At 37.9% G+C, this 25496-nt stretch overlaps 2 protein-coding genes across 4 annotated transcripts in view; one reads left to right on the top strand and one right to left on the bottom strand.

Annotated features, from left to right (window-relative positions):
- LOC111865990 (U4/U6 small nuclear ribonucleoprotein Prp4) overlaps nucleotides 1-4804 on the top strand; it is a 14836-nt gene extending 10032 nt beyond the window's left edge. For both annotated transcript variants that reach the window (XM_023854447.2, XM_023854446.2), the window contains exons 9-11: nucleotides 2388-2556; nucleotides 2938-3122; nucleotides 4601-4804. In XM_023854447.2, coding sequence (XP_023710215.1) covers nucleotides 2388-2556; nucleotides 2938-3081 — 313 coding nt within the window. In that variant the 3' untranslated portion in view covers nucleotides 3082-3122; nucleotides 4601-4804. The remainder of the gene's footprint in view (nucleotides 1-2387; nucleotides 2557-2937; nucleotides 3123-4600) is intronic.
- LOC111865989 (conserved oligomeric Golgi complex subunit 7) lies at nucleotides 4021-25496 on the bottom strand. Of its 2 annotated transcripts, XM_023854445.2 has the most exons (14): nucleotides 25204-25495; nucleotides 22776-22865; nucleotides 21674-21754; nucleotides 20292-20396; nucleotides 18504-18635; nucleotides 16463-16646; nucleotides 15342-15535; nucleotides 13360-13579; nucleotides 12081-12352; nucleotides 10812-10932; nucleotides 9296-9481; nucleotides 7805-8022; nucleotides 5843-6092; nucleotides 4021-4288 (listed from the first exon to the last, which is right to left on the bottom strand). In XM_023854445.2, the coding sequence occupies exons 1-14, from the start codon at nucleotides 25204-25206 to the stop codon at nucleotides 4116-4118; spliced, it is 2229 nt and encodes a 742-aa protein (XP_023710213.1). In that variant the 5' UTR covers nucleotides 25207-25495; the 3' UTR covers nucleotides 4021-4115. The 2 variants fall into 2 exon arrangements, with proteins under 2 accessions (XP_023710213.1, XP_033607952.1); XM_033752061.1 differs by lacking the exon at nucleotides 20292-20396 and having other exon boundaries at nucleotides 25204-25496.

Raw genomic sequence — 25496 nt, 5'->3', positions numbered from 1 at the left:
CGTTATCGTGGTGTAACAGCACCTTTTTCTTAGCCAAATGGGGCCGTGTCTCCTTCAATTTCTTATCGAATCGGTCCAATAATTCACTGTAGTACTGCCCCGTGATCGTTCTTCCTTTCTGCAAAAAGTCCATGAGGATTATTCCCTTCGAATCCCAAAAAATCGTGGCCATGACCTTTCCGGCCGATGGGACCGTCTTTGCCTTCTTCGGAGCAGATTCACCCGGAAAAATCCATTGTTTTGACTGTCGCTTGGTCTCTGGCGTATAATAATGTATCCAGGTTTCATCAACGGTGACGACTCGACGCAAAAACTCCTGCGAATTTCGCTTAAAGAGGTCCAAACACTGCTTCGACATTGACAGCCGTATCCGCTTGTTGTCCACCGTGAGCAACCGCGGCACCCATCGGGCTGACACCTTTCTCATACTTAAGTTATCATGTAAAATATTGAGTGCCGTTCCGTACGACAAACATATGGCCTCTGATACTTCGCGCACTTTAGTTCGGCGATCAGCGAGAATCATGTCATGGACCTTTTCAACGATTTCCTCGGTAACGACGTCTGCCGGGCGGCCCGGCCGCTCCTCGTCAAAAACAGATGTACGACCACGTTTAAATTCGTTGAACCAATATCTCACGGTTGTCATAGATGGTGAAGGGTCCCCATAGACGGCATCCAACTTCGCTTTTATTTCTTCGCATGTTTTTCCATCCAAAAATAAAAAGCGAATTACGGATCGATATTGCACTTTCTCCATTGTATCAAGAAAGACAAAACACGTCTGATGCAACTGGCTGCCAAATAAAAACTAACCTATGAATCAGTCTGAAATTTAGTATGGGGTCGTTTGACAGATGGCAGTACACGACGGTAAAGCCAACTTCCCTCAGCAACGCCACCTGTCTTCAAACACGGGTACTTATTGATCAACCCTCGTACTAGGCCTGTTACATTGTTGAGGATCAGAGGGGGTATGATGATATGCCTTGCAAAGCTTCTCCCACAATATTACAAACATAAATTTCACATGCTACCGCCTCTTCTTACAGATAAGGCATAAGACTATAATCATTATGTGTGGTGTGAAGGGGAATGCCAGTAACTCACACCAGTAGACAGTATCTTGAGAATGGGTGTATATTTCCCATGTGCAATGAAGGAACTGTTGTATTGTTACTTAGGTCTGGCATGTACTAGAATGACTTTTTCATTTCAAGACAAGAATTTGGAAATTTTCTAGAATCAAGATAGAACAGGAATTTTCTTCATGAGACCAGTCTCTGCCCCTCCCCCACTTTAATCACAGATAACATTAGCCTCTTTTTTTTTATAATGCACTAAAGTGTAGTACTTATCCTTCTTAATATTAAATGCCCACATTATGTACAGAAATAGGAAAGATGTAGTGTGGGAAGGAGACAGATTGCTATCCATCACAGTTCTGATGGCTTGAGTATGTGTCATACTTCATAAAGAAAAGTCAGATACCTGAAAATTCTTGGAAGTTTGAAACTGAAAAACCAACTTTCAAATTGATCCCGTCCCCTAATTCAGTCCCAAAATTCAAGACATATGCATGCCTAGTTTCTAGTTGTTTGACTTTGTCCCTTATCAGTATGCACAAATATGCATTGTAACTGAGTTGACTTAAATCAGTCACTCAACACCTCTTTGTGTATATTCACATAATTCATTTATGGAGAGGACTGCCTAGCATGGAAAATGAACACTGAAGTAAAGTTCCAGTCTTATAATAAAAGTGTAACCCTTACACAAGTCACAGAACTCTGGAAATATATCAACATTCTTTACTGATGAGTAACTTGCAGTCATTATTTGAGTTCCAAAACTGCTTGAATTTTGAAATTGTGTTCCATTCCTCCTTTGGAAATCATTGCATGGTTGAGGAACGTGGATCATAACAACACACCAGATCCAGTTTCCAGTAAATCACGTTTCTGAATCATCTTGGTTTTCCTCAGCCCTTCCAGGGGAATAAGAGGCAAATACCTTAACACATCCACTGTCAATCCCGTCACCTAGAAATATATATATTTATATTGCCTCTATATATGTAAATGCCAGTTTCTCCTACATGTCACTGAAGCAGAGAAAAACATGAAATACAGCTTGTTAAGAGCTTGAAAGGGTCAATGCCTTACCTCTTTTTCACTTGCTCAAAATCCACGTTTTGCAGAAAAATGGTTAGCCCAGCAAGTAAAATCCCAGTATGAGGGTTTGGCACTGAATATGTTAAAATAGGTCACAACTTCTTCAATTATCTTTTAGTATTAAACACTCAGTAAGCCTTCATGTTTGATACAGTGTTGTTAAATAATGTATAAACCAACCATGTAATTCTAAGTTTGTTTCTGATGTTCCAGCTATCACATAGCCACGGGAAGTGAAGATAACACCTGCAAAATTTGGGACCTAAGGCGACGAGCATGCCTGTACACTATTCCAGCACATATGAATCTTCTCTCACAAGTCAAGTACCAGTATCAAGGAGGCAATTTTGTTGTGACATCATCATATGACAACACAGCAAAGGTACCAATATTCTTAGTCTCTGGACTGTACTATTAATATAGTGCAAGCACCCTCCCCCAAATTACCATGAGTTTTTTTAATTTAATTTAAATATTACATGTAATATCCTTAAAATCTTGTTAAGATATTTTTTAAGGGACCCATGTGTGAGCAGTTATTAGAGGGGAAATGTTAAGAAAACTATATGTGAATTTAACAATCTCAGTCTTTATTTTATTGTTTAAGATTACATGAATTGTTTACATTATTAATTAGTAATGTGGAAAAGACAATAATATTTTAACAGTAGAGCCTATTGCAAATCATCTCAGAAGTAAGATGACTGGCTGCATGCACCTTGCAGTTTTTCAATACATGTATTATCCTTCCATTACTTCCCAGGTGTGGTCCAATAAAACATGGCAGCCACTGAAAACGTTATCTGGGCACGATGGCAAAGTAATGTGTGTAGACATTTCTCCTGACTCGCAGTTCATTGCTACATCTTCATATGATCGAACATTCAAACTGTGGGCAACTGAATGACAGTGGGAATAAGCTGCCATGTGAAATTACAGGATAAAATGGCAAGTATCATTAAAAGGAATGAATATGATGTACTTTAATCTGTAGGGGATAGACAGACCTGTTTTATTGTAAATGTCTACAGTAGAACCTTGATATTATAAAAATCTATAAAATTCTTACAGATGATCATAACAGATACTGACAAAATCCAAAAATTGTTGAAATCTGTGACTACCTTCCAGTTACATAACACATAACACTACAGTATATCACGTAGTTTAATGTTAGCTGTAATGACGCAGGATAAGGAAGTGCTGACAGTCATACTGTTAACTAAAAAGGATCAAGGGTAGACAGTCATATCAGATGACAGTGGGGATCAAACAACTGATTCCAGAAAAGCATATCAACAGTGCATCTGCCCTTGAAGGGACTTGGGTTTACCAGATAATTTGGAGCAACACCCTGCATTGTGATAAGCTGGTAGTAGGCATACTAACAATAGTAATGTGGAAGCAAGAAAGACTTTGAAACAAAAGTTAGTCAGATCAGATTACATTTGAATGCATCACTTTCTGTTCATTTTTGCTTTTGCTTAAGCATGCCATGTAATTCCAGAACACTGGAATGTAAGTTTAAAAGTAATTTCAGACTAATATAGTTAATTTTCATGGTTTAATGCTGCTTGGAAAGTGGGTGTTTCCAGATATTTTTTATATTCTTAATTATCCACACTTTCCTCCATTACTGCAGGTAATTGAGAATTGTAATTTCATGTGGCCATTCTGTTAATCATATGGACATGGGGGAGCCAATAGTGCATTTACAGCACAGCTGTCATGAAACTGATTTGGCTGACTTGTAATCCTCTTCTCGAGGTTCAACTGCTGTGAAAGTAGTAGTAACATGAGTACTTTTGAAAATGAATTAACATGAACTGCATTCACAAATCACATGAGANTTGGGATGGGGGGTTTAAAATTCATATAAATTCCCCATATCATAACTGCTCCATCCTGCCATACAGAATTATAAACCAAAGGGACAGTAGTTCATCCTGATGAGGTGATATTTCGCATCTGCCTCACAGCTGCTACCAGGCGGGGAGAACATCCAGAGCTCTTGGTCTGGTACTCCTCAGGTGACAGTCTGAGTAATGTTGATACTTGTTGCAGATGGTCTGACAGTGATAACCCCAGGTCTTCCAAAACATTGCCTAGATAGTCTGAAAGGCAGGAAAGAGAAGCATTGATCTTATTTAAAATGGCAGTATATGGATTGGTGCATTTTTCACATTGCCATACCAAAAGTAATGAGCAGCATCAGTTTACATATATTTTATCCACATAATGAGACAAGGAGTTACACATCCAGTAGTTAAATCTGCAGTCTGAAATACACGTCCAGCTCATTTGTACCAGTATTTTTCCATAATCCACTGCAACAAAATGCTTCATGAGCATGTTTTGATTGAATTCCTTGTAAAGGAGAACAGTTGTGCTGCAGATATCTTTGATCAACTTTGTCATGTCTGTAGGTGCCAGCAGCGTGCAACATTGGGAGAAATACTTCAGAGATGGGAACTAGGATAACCAGTGGTGCCATGTGACTTCTTGAGAAGTATTATCCAAATCCCAAGGCAGAAGAAGGTCATGAAAATATTGGTAATTGAGTATGTACAGCATACAAGACAGCTATTTTGAGCTAAATATTAATAAAGCTAATAAATAACAGAAGGAAATGTAAACTATGAGCTTAATTAACTACATAGAACTGTTTAAACATTCCACTAGTCCTATCCTGAGCCAGATCAACCCAGTCCATACCATCTCTCCAAGATCCATCTTAATATCCTCCCAACTACTTCCAGGTCTTCCTATTGGTCTCTTACCTTCTGGTTTTCCCACCAGAAGTGACTTTTTCTGTATTCATCTTTGTGGTATGTATGCTATTTCCCAAAAGATTTACATAATCAGCATAGACCAAGACCTGATATCTTCCATTTAATTTCATTCCCACCCGCTTTCCTTGTCTTCTAGATACTCCTCTTTTTGTTCCTGAAATGTCTGCTAGCTTTACATCTTACATTGTTCAGATTATCTCCGTTTATTTGACTCAGATCCTGTAACCAGTGCAGTCCGACTTGTTTCCTTCTGCAAGTTTTGAATGTTCTTCACAGAACCATGGTTTATGTTACTTCAGTTCACAATAACTGAGGCTCTCTTTGGCTGAAATGGTTATATTCTATCTAACAGTTTCCCAAGATCTACAGTTATCCCCATCGTCATCATCTAAGTTTTCCAAAGTTATGAACCTGTTGGAGACTTTCAGATTGAATCTCTCCATATAAAATGTTTGCACTGCTCATTTACTTTCGGCCAGTTTCGGCCTAAAATTCTGTCACCGCCACCACCACCACCAGATAATGACTGGATCTTCATATATGTTTTGTGCAATAAAACGAGGTATGCCTGTATATCAGACATTCAGCCACTTGATAAATCACTCAAGTGTCAATGTACCGTACATTTGTCCTTAGTTGAGACATTCTGTTTCCTCTAAATCCATTCTTGGGGATCCACTTTAGGTAGATATGGACATGAAGATAATTTTCTTATCGGATGTGGTGCCATATAGTCTGGCATTTCACAAGAACATACTGCCTCATCTTCTCAGTGGATGTGTAGGCAGTATGTTCCTTTGAAACACTTGTAAATATGTATGCCGTTTGAGAGAACCATGAATTCTGATTCAGAAATAGTTAACATAGTTAACTCACCAATATCTGTAGCGAGCTGTTTACAAGCACCAGGTCCCAATTCACAGATACCAAGGATGTTGTCACAATATGTTTGGCAAGTGCCTTTAGCAATGATACCAAGCAGTACATCTGCAAAGCCACCTTCTGCTCCTCCAGACAGCAGCTCATACTTAGCATCGGCCACACGAAGAGCCAGTGTTAGAGATGGATTGTCTTGCAGTAGAAACGGCTCCAAGTGTTGCGGAAGTGTCATTAAATACTGGCCAATCTACGTGTGATGTACATAATGATTAAGTGAAATCAACAGACTGTCTTCCCCTGCCAAAATTTAAGATGCAGGATGTATGCTTTATAGCCTCCCCTAAATGCCAGCCCCAGCTTCAATACTGAATCTTATTTTTACATATATAGCAGTAATACAATTAACAAACTCCAACAAACAGAATGCTACATGTTCGTGTATGGGGAAGCAAAATTTTCTAGTTACTCAGCTGGTCAAGAATTTTCCTGCTTTTGTGGAATTGAAAGGTTCATTACTAGTTTACAAGAGTGCACCACTGAGTCCTGTCATGAGCCATGGATCCAGTCAATGCTCTAACAATGTACGTCTATAAGAATCATTTTAATATTATCCATCCACATATGCCTGTCTCTCTCAAGCGACCCCTTCCCTTCAGGTTTTCAAACATATTCTTATACACATTTTTTATTCATGTCATATATTAAGTAATATAATTATTACACAAGATGCAGAGGAAATGCGTTTACCAAAATGTAGGTACTGTTGGTTTTATGTATTTTATATCCCATAATTTTTAAGAACCGGAGTAAACAATCATCTCCATTCCTACACACTATGAGATACTAGTCCCTAAAGAGATAATGAGAAATTAGTTTGCTCTTGGTGAATAAATGCTAGAATATTACAAAATCAGATGCCTTCTTAAGTTCCTGGGAAAAAAATGGAGTACCTACTGCATTGATATTATCAGAAAAAAAACTATTAAATGTAAAGGCTTACCAAAACTGGTATACCTTTACAACACAGAATATCTGAAAGAAGTGATAATTCGATCACACTGCAAAATTCAGTCAAACATCCCAAAACCGAAGTAATAAAATAATTCCCAATAAAAGAGACACATTATATTAGTACAGCTTCATAATGCAGTACACATGTATGAGTAGTGCCTTACGACCCACACATACCCACTACGATCTTGTGACAAAAATATTATGTTACTCTCTAATCTTCCATAGCCACTTATGATCTTGGCATCAGTTCTTTGTCTACTCCTCATTACACCTTAGTCACACTGCATCATGTCTGCACACAGCCCACACACAGCTACCTCCTAGCCCAGACTGTTCTGCCATGGAACTAATCAATGCTGTTACAAGTATATCATGTCAGCTTTGAGGATTCCCTGGTGGCTGCCCAAGGAATCTAGAGAAATCTGGAAGAGAGGGGAAGGTTCACAACACTGCCTCCTCCTTATGCAGGAATGGGAGGAATAATGATAACAGCTGGATAAGAAACCAAAATATTCTGATGCGAGATATGTTCACTAACAATGTATAATAAAGGATCAAGTGGCAGGAGGATGCATATACAGACCTATGTACAGGGGAAGCCAGGAGACAGAAAACAGTGAATGGAGACTCAGTCCCATATGAAGGAAAGAGGAAGATTGGAGCCACATAGTAATGTGTGAAGGAAAGATATGGTGGGACAAAATTCTGAACAAGAGTTTAAGCACATCAATGCAGAAACAGGTAATAGAGGATAGCATAGCTTGCTGCCTGCTTTATGCTATCTGTTGTTTGACTCACTCTTTGCACCTGAAAGAGGAGGTGACAGGTTAACTCCCACCAGACTATAACATTCTATCCCAGATGACAGAACTCTTTGTAAACTGTTTATGTACATTTTGAAGCTTATACAGGAGACAGAATATGGATATGTCCTTCCAACTATACCTGTGTAATATATTCCTGTGGGGCAAAGCTGAAAGCAGGAAGATCTGCTGAAATAGCAGTTGCTGGCTTACTGACACTGCTCCAAGCAGATGCAGACTGAACTTGTTCTAATTGCACTGAGATGGGAGCAAAGATAACTTGAAATGTTGTATGATGTACATCGCTGCACAGCTTGTTCAGTGACAGAGTTATATGTTCCTCCAGCAACATCTGTTCTCCTGAGAACACAATGTATGGAACCAAAATAAAGTTCAAATCGCAAGTAATGAAATTTCACCTATACTCATATTTTTTTATTAAAATTCAGCGTGGACATTTCTGTAAGGTGGTATAATTTGCCACTATGGTTAGGCTCCTTATTGATGCCTGTAAGAATCTACCTTCTGGTAAATAGCCTCATCTGTGAAAGGTTCCATAATAAAAGTACGATACCTTCACATATCATATGGGACTATGAGGTTCTAGTTAACTTGATGTTTCATCATTTAGGACCCAACTTCATGAAGCCAAATGATTACCTAAAGGCCCCATTAAGCAATGTAACTACACTTCACCTGAAGCATGGTACAACTAGGATGGGGTTTCCCAAACTCCTCACTGTTCACGAAAAAATTTCAAGTCATTCCCCTCCATCTTCAAGGTCAAAGTGACTTCAATCCCGAAGATGGCAACATGTGATATTTGGAGTGTGTAATTCAGTGAGACTGTTATAGCTCCTGTGTTGAAATCTGTTTCCAGGAAACGGCTAATGGAGACTGTAATAGGTTGAGGACACTAGTCCATGTGTGCCAGTGATCTGTGAGGTGTTATTAAAAGTTGTGTGTTAATGTTGTCAATAAATCCAAGATCCAATCCAAAACTCTGTCTATAGTCACCTCGAAAATGTGACCATATGTTTCGGCCATTACTAGCCATCATTAGAAGGCATAGCAAACATTATAAAGGAATCATTTTACATGTACTGTTGGGCATAAAGGTCACTATAGTATCACCTAATGGGATTCACCGTAGTTACAGAAATGAAGAGTAAACAGTTAATACAGTTTAAACATGCTGTTACTATTAAGAGTATACCTTTAAAATCAGCTTATAGTAGGTTAAAAGTCTTGTTGAGTAGAAAGAAGTATGTAATAACAGCCTTTGTTTCTACTGTTGGTTAAGTATATTTTACATTTTATCAATTGTTGTACTGCATATCATATGTCTATCTGTCATAAAAAGAAATCATATAAACACACATTACACTTAAGCTTTTAATTTGTTCGTCCATTTCCACCACATATTACTGCATTTATTGCATCATTAAAGGGTTCATTGCTCACGAACTTGAGAACTCAATCTAATAACCAGTTATTCTATTGGATATAAACCTCCGAATGTAGCTGGCATTAAGTAGATGTGCCACTTCATCCAATTTCTTTTTATGATTTTGCAACAGAACTTCATGTTTTATGATACCGATAAATTACTAATGATGCACCAATTCAGTACCTTCTTGCATACTGCTGAACAAAGCATCTAATTCTTTCTGTCCTGCAGAAGATAAAAGCAGTTTCTTGAACTGGATAAAGGGATTCCCTTCCTTGCTTCCATTCAAATCACTCAACTTGCGTGATACATCTAGTAAACTGCGAGTCACATCTCGATCTAGCTGTCTGAGCTGATTCAACAGCTCCCCTAAAAATCAAATGTTTACAACTAATCAATATTTATAATTTTCACAACAAACCGCCTCTGGACAATTTCCCATGTATAATATTCTGTGGCCAATAAAAGCACTTGCCCTGAACAAACTATCTTGCACTTCGACTTTCAAGAAATCCATCACATTCTGTTGTGCAAAGGCACATGAATTCTTTGTCATTTCTCTAGGTCACTTATTATTTTCTGCTTGCATCCAGTCTCTGTGCCTAAATCACAGTGTCATTGTAATCTTCCAGTATTACAGCATTTAAAATAATTTGCAATAGAAAGTCCATCATCTTTCTGTTTACTTCTCCCATGGATTTAAAGAGAATGTACGTAGTCCAGTGCATTGTCATTTTGCACGCAGACTTTATTCAAGGTATTAGACAAACTCTAAATTAGAAGTGAAATGTTTCTTTTTTTCATGACTTAGATCCTGTTTGTAAATTAACATGGATTTCAGACATACACCCATCACATAATACAAATGATAACAACTTCTTTATTAAAACTGTCACAACACAACTATATCAAGGTCAGTGCCTAGTTTGGCTCTGCTATATGTTTCAGCTATTAAAAGCCACCATCAGGCAAATACATGGCCAACAACCACTGAACTGCAGTACTAATAAAATTGGATACAATAATATTACTTATATTAAAATACTTGGCATAAAAATGCAATAAATTAATTATATAAAACAAAAGTTATAGTATAAAACAAGAATAAAATTCTTCGATTGATGCTTTACATCATCGAGTCAGTCGTTGGTTTTTGTGATTTTGTTGCGTTTGCACAGACAAATTGGAGTATTCTATATTTTGTGTATATATAATAATAAACTGTTATTGGAGGCTCGTGATGTAGATGTAGTAATATTAATGTTAATTACTTAGTCGGTGCCTCATCTTACAAAATATTGTCCGTTCTATAGGGAATGTAAACAATGACAAATGATAACACCTCATTGGTATTTATTATTCTGCTCCATGTTCCAGTTCTAACAAACCATCATCAGATCCTGCACAAATTGCAATAGGATGACATTACCTAGTGTTGGATCCATGTAATCAATGATCGTAAGATGACAGAACAGAAAGGTATTTTTACAACTGTAGTTACCTATTATTATTATTTGTTTTGTGTGACAGATGCATTTAAGCTATGTACATGTCTCCATTAAACTGCATGAATAAATAAGTAGGTAAAAGATATTTGGGGAGATAGATGGATGCAAGCAAACACAAAAATCAAATTCAAGAATTTACACACAGAACCCCTTAATGGATTAATGTTCAAACAACAACCCATAACACTTGCCAACACTCTGAAGCAGTGTGAGGCACATCTGAAACATATTCCAATCTTCTCTATCACTTTTCTGGAAGTCAAGCTGACGAAGAATGTGACGATACTGGTCCAGGTACTTGCTGATGTATATCTGTAGAAAGAGGCAGGTGTAGATATGAAGATAATATAGTACTAAATCTTTGCCCATTCCATTTAAAGCACTACCGTGTGCTGCTATCAGGCCAGTCTTGTTTCCAGATACTTAAATCTTAAATTATATTTTACTGTGATTTACTATTGTAAGAAAAGCAGGGTTCTTTTAATTTTTGTGTATTCTACTAAATTAGGAGCAAAAGGTCAAAATTAATATAATTATTTTAAGTTTTCACACCAGTGATTTTCCTGATTGTGGTCTTCTGTACTGACCCCATGTGGTCTCATAGGTGGATACTCAAATTTTGGAGTAACATGTTGCCTTCATCTTGGGACCTGGTCTGGCTTAAATAGGCAGACTACAACAGGAGGATCATCGTTTTTCATTTCCCTCCTGTGAGGAGAATATGGAGCCCTGAAATGGATGGTGTTTTCTCTTAATTACATTTTTTTCTCTGGCAATGAAAAACATAGTGTGCTTCAACAGGTCTTTTCTGAACACTGTTCCCACCAGTCCAGATGGGGTTCCACTTCCTTACCCTCTCCCATGGATCTGGGTGACCACCTTCCTTACAATCTGCCTATGGAAACCAAGCCTATTCCTCACACTACACACCTCACCCTCATAATGGAGGCAGCATGTTCCTCTGAAACATCAGTATCCACCTCAATGATTACACAGTGTCACAAGCCAAAAGACCACAATCTGATGATTGAGATAAATCTTGAAGGAGAAATGTGTTTGTTAGTGAGTCACAGTTGATTTGGCAATGGAGATAGATGTGACATTTTTAAGACGGAGAAGAAACAGCTTCATCTTATTTTGGCGTGATGTGCTGAAAAAAAGAAATTAAGACATAACAATTGAAGTTAGTAAGGTTGTTTAAAATGCTGTACCAAAAGCAGAAGTTATTTTGTGTCAAGATAAAAGGATAAACATGCATGGAGAATTAGAAAGAAAGGCAGAGGAAGAAACCGTGGCCCATCTCACGATATTATTCATGCAACATGAAGGTGAAATAAAACAGAGAAAACCTCAAGACAGCTTCAAGTTATTCCAGCCAATATTCAAATCACGTACCTCCCAAATACAAATGAGATGTATTGCCACTGTAACAATATATCATATATTCCAGTCATGCTTACTTTTAGAGCCTTTATGAGGCCACAGTACCCACAACCTTCCGTGAACAATAAACATCTCTTATTAGCCTCAACTGCTATTGAAATGGCTCGTGGAGTAGACTGACCCAGACTCTGTACTGTGTCCATTAGGTCAGTTTTACTGCATTCCAGGACTGTTAGTTGCTGCACTAGATATGTCTGCTCATAGTGTGCATATTTTGACACATGTGCCACATAAGGAGAATACACAGACTGAGCCAGTAATAGCAGTCCTTCCTTATTAACTGGTTTACCTGAAACAAGAAACATCACTGTACCCTCCTGTAGAACATCTTACACCAGTGATTTCCAAGTGTACATGCACCAGCTATTTCCATGGATGAAAATTTATTAGTATGTAACGTTTTCCCAGTGTTAGGATTTTTTCTTCTGCATAGCCAATATAAACAGTGTGTTCTGGTTGCAATCAACAGTGCAGTGTTCCAGCACATTTGAACACAAAACCAAAATGTTAGATTCTCTAGCCACCTTTATCCCCAGGTACCAACTGTTTGGCTTCTCAAATTATTCACACATTAAGCGAAGAGTAAAATTCACAATATGTATGCCAAGAATCACTTCCTGGCTGTCCTAATTGCATTACGAAATGAGCTATTACAATTATGAGTAGGCAAGATTGAAAAAATCCCAGTTCTTTATTACATAATAAATACAATGAAATCCTGGTTTATTATTCCTGTACTTAGTGAAATCCTATGGTAAATGAGGATCTTTCTGGTTCCAGCCAGAACCCAATATGAACCATGTATAATTTTCCACTTTTAGTGAAAAACAAAACATTTTGTAGTTGTTACCAGTTAACTCTATACAGACACCACCCAGCTTTCAAAGGAAATTTTCTTCACTTTAATAGCTATGTTGATTAGACAGTGATATATACTTTGACAATTACCATAAATCTTCATGTAAATCACATTCTGGTCCCTGATCACAAAACTTTGGGAAAAGTGTTTGAATAATATGATAAGGTACCTCGCTTTACAACAGAACTGGAACAATGCAGGGTGCGATTATGGTAACATAAGAGTATTGAAAAAGCACTGCAGGCAGTACTAATTCTTCTGGTACGTGGATCCTCCAACAGTAATTTCTCTGTCATCAGCTGTCATCATTTTCATAAGAAATAGTTATTTAAAAGAACTTCCTGAAACCTGTATTTTGTATTTTTCCAGCACTGGCTTTTACAATTGGACTGTGAGTATGTAAAGCAATATGTACACAGTAATACACATACACATACCCTGACTGGCAGAATCGACCGCAACCTGCAAGTTCACAGCAAAGTGCTTGGTGATCTGCCGAAGATCCATTAAAAAAGTTAACTGATCAGACTGCTGCTTCAATGCTGCATCAATACATGCACTGAAACTGGGATCCAGACTTTTTAGTGTGTCTGCGTATAATTCAATAAGAGTGTTGGCTACTGACGCAGATGTAAACACCTGGCAACACCATTTAACCTGCCAAAAAAAAAGAATTCTGTAGTACTTGCATGGACACTTGTTTCTGCCTATGTAAACTTTAAAATGTTATGAAGTTTTATTTCTACATGCTGTGTAATACAAATTCATTATTCTCTTCATGAGATTTCAGTACATGTGCCCTATTTAGGCATGTTCACAACCATGTGGAGTACTATTAAAATACAGCATTCATCTGTGTGTATACATGAAACTAAAATCACTACCTCCATCTGTATATATAAAACAATACATAAGAAGATGAATGGATTTTCATGAGATTTGGTTAACATCAGATAAAATTAAGACACTTCGTATGAAGACCTGCATGCATGTTTGGCCACTGACCTTGTTGGGAGAGCCCAGCATGCACACCACTGAATGAAGGAAGGAAAGAGGGAATGGATCAATTAAATTAGCCACGCATTTCAGTGTGTACATTCCTTGCCACTGCAGCACCATAGAGGCCTAACGTTATTTTCTCATAACTTTGCTGTGTTAACAGCATGCCACCTGTTCACTCCAAATTTGGTTCCAGCACACTACACAGTCACTGCAGAGAAACTGTCGCAAACGTTTGTGATTTTAAGAAATATGAGGCAAAAAAAATTGAAGATAAATAGACTTTGCCACTATCACTTAAAGAAATATAAAAGGTCCAAAAAAAGTGGAAGGAACTACTGGAATGTCTGAAAGGACTAGATGAATTCTGAAAGGCCAAGAACATGAGAAACAAGGCACTTCATTTGGAATGCCTGGCAAAAAGGACACTGTCCCTATGAAAATAACTGAAATAGATAACTTTGATGAATGTGTTATCCATTGCACCACCCACAACAGTTATGACCAGGGCCCAGATTTTGATGACATGTCATCTTTTTTTCCTTGTATCCTGTGCGATGCTCTCAAATATATCTCGGATATGAGCTGCTGGTTACAGAAATGTAAATTTTATAGCCATTTTTTCATTTTGGGGGTAATTTTTTTACTTTTAAGGGTATTTCTTGTCATTTTTGGCCATTTTAATGAATTTTTCTTCATGTTTCCAGAAATGTGAATAATATGGAAGCAAAGTGTTCTTTCTCTTTCTTCTTTAGGTCATTTTTCTGGATGTTTTCGGTCATTTTATAGGTCATTTTTTAAATATTTTCAAGTCATCAAATCCGGGCCCTGGTTATGACAATTGCTAAATTACTTGTTTACTCAAAGAGAGCAGTCTTTAAAAGAAGCTGTTCAAGCCTCAAAAGAACTGTGCCTTCTGAAGCACCTACAGCATCAAACAGGCAGCTGATTGTGAATGATACTCCTTATGTTAATGTATTATCAAAATATCTGCCTTGAGGAAGTGAGTAAAACCATTAGAAAGTTCAATGAATGAGGTAACATTACCATTAAGTAGTTTAAATGGAAATGACTTGGAACAAGGCGGTCACAGCTCATTTCATGATACTATTCAGGTACTTCATGTGAAGAACTGAGAAAAATCATTAAAATTCAGCCAAGATAGCCAGTGCCTGGGAACTGAACAGGGTACCTCTTAAGTACAACACAGTTATGGTACCACTTGAGACTTTTTGATAAATCTCAACAAATGAATGACATAAGAAGGTCTATACTTGATTTGATTGCTTCTCATACCACTTGACAACAGTATGTATTACATTCAGAAATAAATTAAAATCTTCAAAATAGTTCCTATTCATCATGTATGTCTTGTTACAATGAAATATAAAAACTCCTGATTTCCATAGGGCACACAAACCTGATCATGCCAATTGGACAGGAGTATATCATAGAACTTATGCATCCATTCTGCAACCCCTTCATCCTGTTCCGTCTCTACCAAATTTTGCCACTGCTGCATCAATACCCCCTTCTGACACTTGTGATAATACTTGAGCAGTTGTGGAAGGCGGTCTATTGCTGTGAAGATCCTCACAAACACCCGTGATTGCTCTGAAAATCGAATTAATATTTCTTCTCTAGATGGAAAGGCAAGCATAAGACAACAAGATTACATGTATCCTGTATCAGTAGTAATCACTAGCAACTAACTGAATTCAAATGACCTAAATCAGCCATAACTTTTCTTCCTCCTCCAATGTTTTCACTTTTATGAGGGTCACCATAAGTTATATTCACTTACATCTAAATAAAGGTGGAAAATATCAAAACCATTATCAAGTTTACTGCATATTGTAAGGAAGCGGAATTTGGCCAGTAAAGAACAATGTAAAAATGTTTGGATTTAATAGGAACACGTAGTTTTTTCATAACGTCACACACACACACACACACACACAAGGGCAGTTCAAGGTTGGCTTGGACTCCATTTCTTTACAAAAAGAATATCTGACTGTGTAGCCAGTCCAGGTCACTGCATTTAAGTTCAGCAGTTTGAATTTCTGTCCTCCTAGGTTCACCTGCACTGAACCAACCAAACAAAAATCACTTGGAACAGTCAGGCTGAAAGGAGGGTGGTCCATGATTTCCCAACCCACTGTTGCCACTGTCACCTTGCTCTTAACTTACTCAATTTTGGCTGCCATCTCCTTCAAAATAGTCACAACTTCTGTTCAAAAAATTTTTTGCTCCAATATTTAGCTAGCTATGCTTGATGCTTAACACACATATAAACATGTGTAGTCTTCACATAATGTGTGCATTATTTTATGAGTGAAAAATGAAGTCTCTCGAGAACTGTTCACACAATCCTCAAATATCAAATCTTAAAAAAAAAAAAATTTATTCTCAGGTTGCTGTGTGTGTGTACTAATGTAAGAAAAGACAGATGGAGCAATTTTAACGGGTACTCTGTGGAGGTATGAACTTACATAAGATAAAAGAGGACTTGGTCACCTACGTAAAAATTAGGGTACTTACCAACAGATGAAGAAGTAAAAGCCTGAACTAACAGTGGACTTGTCATTGCTTCTAGCCTGTTCTTCAAGCCCTCTAACTGAAGTTTCCTATCTTCATAGTCTGGAACATTTGCTAAGATCCTTAAAGACTGCTGCATGCTCACAAGTTTTGCTGAAATACTTTCTATATCACCAGATTCAAATACCTTAAAACAGAAGAAAGGTAACAATTGCACCACAACTTGCATTTCTTAGCACAGGTTGAAAGCTAAAATGTCATATTTTTTCAATAATCCTCTCTTGTAGCTTGGTCCTTTGGCAAGATACTGTAACAGATTTGCTCAAAGCATTGCTAGCAAAACAGACAGGTAAACATATATCACAGTAACGAATGCTCAACAATAGGGCACCCATTGCTAGGCAATACATGGGTGGACATGACAATAAATAATATCCGTTACTGAGCACTTGATGTGTTTTCTGTGGGTGGTCAGTGCCAAGCCTATATAAGGCAATTCAGTAGTTCAGTTCCAAGTAAAATATAAGAGGCTTAAAATTGGCGGTGGTCAAACCTATAACCGTTCAAATGACTAAGCTGTTGTATCATAAGATATGCAAGTTAGGCATGATCTACTCTGTAAAGCCTGTACCGACAGAGGACTTGTATGTAGTGCAAAAGGAAGAATTTTCAATAACATGTTATATGTGAGAAATATACTCTTGACGAAAGGCCAAGAGTATTCATAAGGGACAAACCCATCATCTCGTCAGAGAGCATGTTACATTCCTCAAGGGGCCTGATATGAAGACAAACTGATTGGCGGTAAACTGCCAGTCGTAAAGTAACTCTGACTCTGACAGTTCTGAGTTCTTGGCAGGAGACAGCCATGGGAAGTTCACAGAAGACCTTTATTGATGTTCTTATATAGGGAACATTTTTACAGCGGGAGTGTCAAGGGTCTCCTCCGCTTTCTGACATCAGAACAAGATAATTCTGGTGGTTGAGAAAGTAATATTGATGAAAGTCCAAGATTCAATTTTTTGGTTATACAATCCATGTCAAAAGTTACTAAATTCCATGGACTGTAGTCCACAAGCGAACTATACCGACCAAAAAGTTACATGATTTTTCCATACTTAAAATGACCATATAACAATACCTTGTACAACGACATAACTGTCCCAATATACGACACAGTCAAGGATGACCTGGGTCTGTGGACACCAGGAGTATACAATATCCCCTGGGAGTGTGATCAGGTACACACTGGACAGACAGGACATTTCATCAATACTAGGTTGAAGAAGTACCACTGCCATTTCTGGCTGGAACATCCATATAGGCCAGCCATGGCAGAGCACAGCATTAGCTTGGGTCACCAGCATCTTTCACATCAAACCCAGACATATGGATTGTGCCATCATACAGGGATTCAGACTGAGCTCCATTCAAATAATATGAACAGACAGGATGGCTTATGTCTACATAAGACATGGAAACTTTTCATATCCTGCCTGAGAGTTCACAGGAAGCCTTTCTCACAGAATTCTAGATAGGTTCTATACTGGGTCATGCATGTCCATGCACACTACTTTCTTTACTGGGGCACATACCACACCCTCTCCAGCCACCAAACAACCCCAAGCCTTTCCTTCCTTTCTTGACCCCCCTCTCCTGTTTTTGCTCTTCGTCTCCCCCATAGCATGCCTGTAACCCACACTTATGACCTCCCCCCCCTCCCCATGCTCCCATAATGCACAAGCAGCCCCATTCAGAGCCCAGCCTAGTTACTCTTGTCATTGGTTAAACCTGCTTCTCAGACAGAGCCAATGGCAACTGACGGGCTGGCCTGCAAGTTCTCTCCCGTTTCTTCAGCAAGTGACTTCCTCAGGTTGCTGCCTGTTTCAAGCTTGGCTTACTCTCCAGCCCTGAAGATGGGGGCAATATGTTCTTTCAAAACATCGGTTACCTTTTCTGGGCTATACAGCATTATATCCTGGAAGATAATTCTCTTTATAGATTAGCCTCTTCTCTCCCAGTCTTATCGAACATTTACTAATACCTCTTCCAGATCTGTAGCAAGCACAGTCCAGTTGTCCGCTTCATGCAAAGCTTGTTTTGCTATTTGAAGTTCTGTTTTTAATGTGTCAATTCGCTCCAGGATTTTCATGGACTGTCCTGTGTCTTGCTCAACCTAAAACAGAGTAAATACAAAAATGAACAGTGTGCATTTCCTACTGAAAGAAAATCTTATACTGTCAACACGAGAGTTGTTCTGACAGACACATGGTTAACTGCCTCTCTAATAAATTCTAAGGGGTTCATGACAGTATATTACACTTAGGATTACTGACTGCATCCATCATCTAGTATTCTGAAAGAACACAATGTTCTGAAAACTGGCTCTGTTTCCATCCTAAAGGGAAATGGTGGGAAGCAGCGACCGAGCTCCTTCTAACAGGCACAGGACAAGACTGTATCTACATTATGGCAGCAAGGGATGGAATATATAGTCTCTCACTTGTGCTGTAAATTCAGAGCCTATGTGGCATCTGGGTATATTCTTAAGGCCTGGAGACAGATGAAAGAAACGTTTATGTTCAAGTCTGGGAAATCTGATTATACTGAGGATTTATTAGTTAACTGACTAAGTGCACAGGTAGGCTGCGCCATAGCTCATGTGGTTAGTCGCTGGCTTCCCACCGCGGCGGCTCAGGTTCAATCCCAGGTCTGGTCAAGTGGGATTTGTGGACAAAGTGGCGCTGGGGCAGGTTTTCTCCGAGTACTTCGGTTTCCCCTGCCAATCTTCATTCCACCAATTGCTCCACAATCACCCTCACCTATCATCTGGGGCTGGTACGATAGTTCAGTAGTGGCTTCAGTACAAGGGACTTAGTCCCACCCCACTAGCAATAAAAAAAAGTGCACAGGTCGACCTTAACTGTAATTTGAATATTCCATCATGAGAACCTCAAATATTTTGAAAGAATAATGTATGGAAATGTGACTTTCTTATGTCTACTATCTGAGTTCTATGTTACATTAAAATTTGTTATTCTGATTCTGCATGAACTAATACCCTTCAGAATATTAGGGTTTATCTTCAGTAGTGGATAAGTATTTGCTGCCAAGAAATTCCCCTTGCTTTACCAACACAATGATTCATTTTCAAATTCACAAGATCCTGCGCTACTGGACCATATCCTAAACTAATTACATAGTAACAATCAACAATCAAGTTCCTTCCGTCAAATGTGACACTTTTTAAGTTTTCCACCTCGTCACCACCTGCCTTACATGTTTCGGCTCACCACGGAGCCATCATCAGAGGCATTTATAGTAGAAAAAGAAATCACCAACACACAAAACTTCACTTTGTTAAAAATAGCCACGTTCCAGTTAATTAAAATAATTACAATAGTTAAAATTACCTTAAAGACCTTAAACTAATTACATAGAGTCAACCATTTTCTCTAAAATCCACTTTAATACTTTCCTCCCACCAAAACCAATGTTGTTTCACCCCTAGTCACTTTCCAACCCAAATTCTATAATAACTTTTAGTGTAATCTGTTCTGTGAAGTTATCATGTAGATCAAAACATGTCATGAAGTTCTGGACTTAACTTTTAGTGCTATATGTGATGTGTGTAAGTCTTATTAGTCATAATTTGTGTTTTGCTTCCCCAGTGTCTTAAAAAAGGAAACATTTCACCAAAACATCGTTTATTTTTTTTTTAATTCCTGTATTATCAATTAAAATGCAAAGAGTCTTCAATCAATAAATCTAAGTCATGATGCCATGCCAAATCAACATATCCCTTAATAAACAGGTATGCTGAACCACATACCTTAGCAATTTCCTGTTTCACTGAATGCATTTTGTCACGTAGCAATAATGCTTCCTGATGAAGTATTTCAGTGTCTCTCATCACTCGAGGCAGGCTTTGGAGTACCTATAATTCATTACTTTTCCTGAATACGTCTTATACACGCTATTACAGAGAATTTAATTTATTCTTGAACTTTATATTCAAATATTCTGCCAACTATCAATTCTAATGAAAGGGAAAAGACATACAAACAACAAAAAACACATATAATACAAATTTTTATGTGATGGGGTGAACATACGATTGTTGAATAGAGAAATTTGGATATGGATGCACAGCATCCAATTTGTTCAATTATCCTCAAAACCCTAAGCTTATGGATATAGCATACTGAACATAATATTATGTTTAAGGATCCTGTTGCGCTGATTGATAACTTGATGTTTATTCTCAGTCTTACTAATGCAGTCTTCGTACTGTTTTGATGGTTCCCTGACTACTGCTGTGCCATCACATTTCATTCACAAACTAACCACTTTATACAAGATGTTTCAGCCTTACAAGGGTATCCTCAATATATCTTACATGTAAGCTGTTTCACTACATCAATTCCATATTGAGGGAAGCACCAGCTAAAATTAAATAGAAACCTAACACAAAAATCACCACGCTCTTCACTCAACAACCACAGACACCACACATAAGCACAACATTTATTACCAGACAGTTGCACTAGAATAATATAAAACATAATAGAGTACATACCATTATAAGTTACAGTGACAACAAAACTCATTAAAAATCTACAAATAAAGGTAGTTACACCTGCTGGCAGAACATCAATACACAAGGAACACCAACAATAGAACTATACCAGAAACCTGCAAAAAATGTGCACTGTAGTGTTCCCCAAAAGATGAAAATACATGGAAAACTTGGAGTTATTACACATGTCGATTTAAAAACATTTCTAATATTTTAACAAATTTTAACTTTCAGCTTTTTTTATTTAATTTTAAGGCCACTCCATAGCTCAAGCAGTTAGTTGCTGGCTTCCCACTGCAGCAGCCCGGGTCTGGTCAAGTGGGATTTGCGGTGGACAAAGTGGCGCTGGAGTGGGTTTTCTCCAAGTACTTCAGTTTCCCCCGTCAATTTTCATTCCATCAAATTCTCATAATCACCCATCACCCGGGGCAAGTACAATTGGCCAATCAGTGGCCGCTGTGCCGAGTGGACCCAGTTGGACATGCCTCAAACCAGATATTGTACAGTCAGATAAATGGAAGTATATTGTAATTCACTACTTAAGTTAAATTATAAATAAATTATGTACAGTCCAGTATAAATACCATACGTGAAAAGACAAAATTATATAGTTCAGAGATTCTCAGTAATGGTACCTGTTGACTTGTATCCTCCAATGCACTGTTCACTTGTTGCACATACAACTGCAACTTCATAATAAGAGATGACACAAATGCCTAAAAACAAAAGCAGCACACAATTACAACCATGTAACTCACCCTTACCTGCTTCAAATCTGGAAACAGTAATAGCATAGAAACTGCTGAAGCAATATACTCCACCAAAATATCAGCAAACATCTACCAGGCGACATGACATCACATTAGCGTAAGAGTAGCCAGATGAGTGGGAGCACCTGCCACTCTAGGAGTTATGGCCCCCACTAAAGAGAGGGAGAACTTTGGATGATGGTGATACACCTGGATTTACTGGCACCTTAGCAATGAACCACTCAGGAGGAGACGGCCTTAAGGAGGGCGCAGATGTTGCGGTAGGAAAATGAACAACGGAAAGGAAAGAAACACCAAGTCAGAGAAAAATAAGACATTGCAAGCACAGCCCTTGGAAGAAAGGGACCGGTGGAGCACTGTGACATGTCAACCCATTGTTGGGTGATGGGATGTGGAACAAGTTACCATGAAGACAGACTCTTGATAAACAGTCGGTTGCTAAGTTACGCAACAGTGGAACAAGGTTATGTAACCCTATTCTAAGCACCAGCCGGTAAACAAGACTTCCGCACAGGCGCAATGACGTCATACTGCAGTAGTTAGTAGGGGTCATGTGACCTGCATTTCCACAAGTGATGTCACATATCCCGACGACACCCCCCTTCCATGCAATGAGGACGAGCTGCGTTTTCCGTGCTGTCTGATTTGAGGCTACATGACAAGACCTATCCAACGAGTGGAACTATATTACAAATGACTTACTACTACAGACAATGACTCTGACAAAAGAGAGACCCATCCTCTCGTCAGAGAGGGCTCACATTTCTTTAAAATCAAAGTAAGTGAGGTAGTCGGCCATGTAGATTTGACATGGAATCATTTTGGTTTTATTACAAGGTGTTTAATCAACCAAATTAATCTCATCATGTTTATGGTTATTAAGGCAAATGAGGTACTCTAATTCTCCTGTTTTTCTCTTTTCAGAAATGGAGACTAGTAATGTTTAAAAATAGTAAATAGGACTTACATCTTTGTTCTCCTGAGCCTCAGCAAATTTGAATGTCTTATTAATCCAGTCTTCTACTTGGAAATTATCATCAGAAAATGCAGCTACATCCTGAAAGAGACAAGATAAAACAATAAATCAGTTCTGGAACACAACACTAAAATATGAACCCCATTCAGCTCATTAAGGAGATTAAAGCTGTTTAAAAATTATACTAAAAATGTAAATGCACAAAAGCCACATTCAAGTTTCATGACAAATACTCTCAAGGTCAATAAACAACAATGAAATGACTTTCACTTCCCAAGAGGGCACTTTATTACAGGCTAAGAAATATATACAATATCTGAAGACCAGTTTTGAGTCTCAGATGACCTTATTCTTTGTAAAGCAACTGTTTTTTATTGCATTCTCAGCACACATAAGGTCAGCCACAGCTAGGTCATGGAAAGTCTCAACACATATTTTGTTGCTACCTGCTCTTTGAGTGCCTTCCCTTTTTTCCACAAATCACCATTTGTAATCTCTCTCTCTGTTCTTGGTTTGTTATTGGTGTTTAAGGGGGGACATGCAACTGGGTAGCCTGGGGGGAACAGGCAGCTGACTTAAATTCCCATCACTCAATTTTGTTCTATCCCCAAGCAGAGTAGAGTTATAAGTAACAGCAATGATTATATCAGGAAGACAGATATGAAATGAAGGGAGTTTTACCAGCTCATATAACATATAAATTCACCAACTCACTAGATGACTCAATCAGGATGCATAGACTAGTGGATATTTCAAGATGTGCCTATCCAATAAAAATTTCAAAGTTATGTTCAAGGGTCTCAAAATAAGACATAACATATACCTCCACTAACTCAGTCCATCAATTACAGTACTTAATCACAGTACACAAGAATCTCTCAAAATTATGTCTTTTCACTTTCCACCATAAACTTAAAAATCCCAAAACCGGGAATTAATGTCATGCTTGACCCACAACCATTACTAATTTTCACATTCAGGGGGGTGTGTATTGTAACAGCAATTCCAAAAATTCTTACTTCAAGCATGAAATATACACAGCTAATGTCAGTTGCCTTTTCAACTTCTACTTACATGAAAAGTATGGTACAATAGGCCAGAAGTGGCTGCAGTACAAGGGACTTAGTCGCACCCTGCTAGCATTACATGAAAAGTACTCTTTTGGGATATGTCATGCAGTCCATTAAAAGTCAAATGACGTTTTGGGGGAACACATCACCTACATCTTCTGGGTTGAATAGTAAGATACCAGTGTGAAAGTAGGTGGCAAGCGGACATAGCTTCACGCTGTTTTCTTACATGGCTTATTCTTCGACCCTGAAGATGGTGGCAAAATGAGCCTCCAAAATGTAGGTTGGCTTCCAACGGACTACACACCATTATATACCGGAAGCCAGTACTCTTCATAACCATCACAGTGAGAACCTCAAATTCTACATACAAACCCAGCAAAGTGACCCATTTCAGTTCTCGAGATATCTGAATATTTTCTTACGAGTGCCGAGATCTGGCCTTTTATCCTTTATTCTTTATCTCCATGTTCAACATTACAACAAATTCCACCCCCACCCACATTTTTATCAACTTATTTCATTTCATTTATTCACCTTCCATAAATCCTGTCGAGAATACATTCTCATGCGGATGTGGAGATCGTCCTAGTTACAGTCACAGTTAAGAATTACAGTTGTCATCCAATAGCATGCACATTTGTAATAAAATACTGATAAACATATACAATATAATAAATAAGTTAATTTTAGTAGTAAAAGTAATGGCAAACCTTATACAATTTGTACAGTTTTATACATGTCTATTAATTAAAAATTCAACAGTTAAAACACAATGTCATTAATGAGTTCTGTATAACATACATTAATGGTATAATATTTTGAAATAAAGACTAGTATACAGTGATATAAAGATTGTGTATATCTAAAATAGGCAACTAAAACCAGAACACAGACTGACAAACTTTTGTTTCTTTTAACTGTAAAGCAAGACAGCTACTTGCATCTTAAAAAGATTTATGACAGAAATATTCCTGTAATGAATAAAAAGAATGTAAATGTAAAAATTGTTTTAATTGTACCTCAGAACTCTTAGTGTCACTCGATATATCATTAATATGTTGTGGTAGATTATTATAGACCATTGTTCCTAAACAATGAACTCCCTTTTGATATTTACTCAAATTTACAAGACGTTGATGTAGATTATTTTGCTGTCTGGTATTTATTCTATGAATCTCTAAATTTACTACAAATTTGTTTTTTTATCACAAAGGGCATAAGAGATAATAAGTACTGAGATTTCTAATTCTCTAAATAAGTTTCTGTGACTTTCGTCTGATGTCCTAATCTTTTCATTTATTTAGCGCTGTCATTCATACATCCCATATTCTGGATTTGATTCTCACCATTTTTCACACAGAAGCTACACACAACTGTTTCAAACATTCACACGTATATAACGAATTCCGGATTGGCTTTGAAGTTGTGTATCCGTAGACATAACCACCAAACACTCAATATAGAACAATATAGAACTATTGAGTAAATTATTCAACGTAGCCAGTTCTGGTCGCTGGTCACCATCCTGCCAGCCCTCTTGGTGCTTTCCTTTTCGCTTTATTTCCAAAGAAGCCAAGAAATCACAGCAGAACAGTTTCACTACTTAAATGCTTTTCAACATTAGCAGTAGTACCACATA

Source organism: Cryptotermes secundus, unplaced genomic scaffold, assembly GCF_002891405.2.
Source record: "Cryptotermes secundus unplaced genomic scaffold, Csec_1.0 scaffold72, whole genome shotgun sequence".
Classification (NCBI taxonomy): domain Eukaryota; kingdom Metazoa; phylum Arthropoda; class Insecta; order Blattodea; family Kalotermitidae; genus Cryptotermes; species Cryptotermes secundus.
This window is presented reverse-complemented; position numbering and strand designations above follow the sequence as displayed.

What these genes read in the sequence shown, in the direction of transcription:
- LOC111865989 (XM_023854445.2), bottom strand. An exon ending in TTGCTACAGATCTGGAAGAG is followed by an intron (nt 16,647 to 18,503) that starts GTATTAGTAAAT and finishes TTCTGTTTTAAG; the next exon opens with GTATTTGAATCTGGTGATAT. An exon ending in CACAGGAATATATTACACAG is followed by an intron (nt 6,093 to 7,804) that starts GTATAGTTGGAA and finishes CATCACACGTAG; the next exon opens with ATTGGCCAGTATTTAATGAC.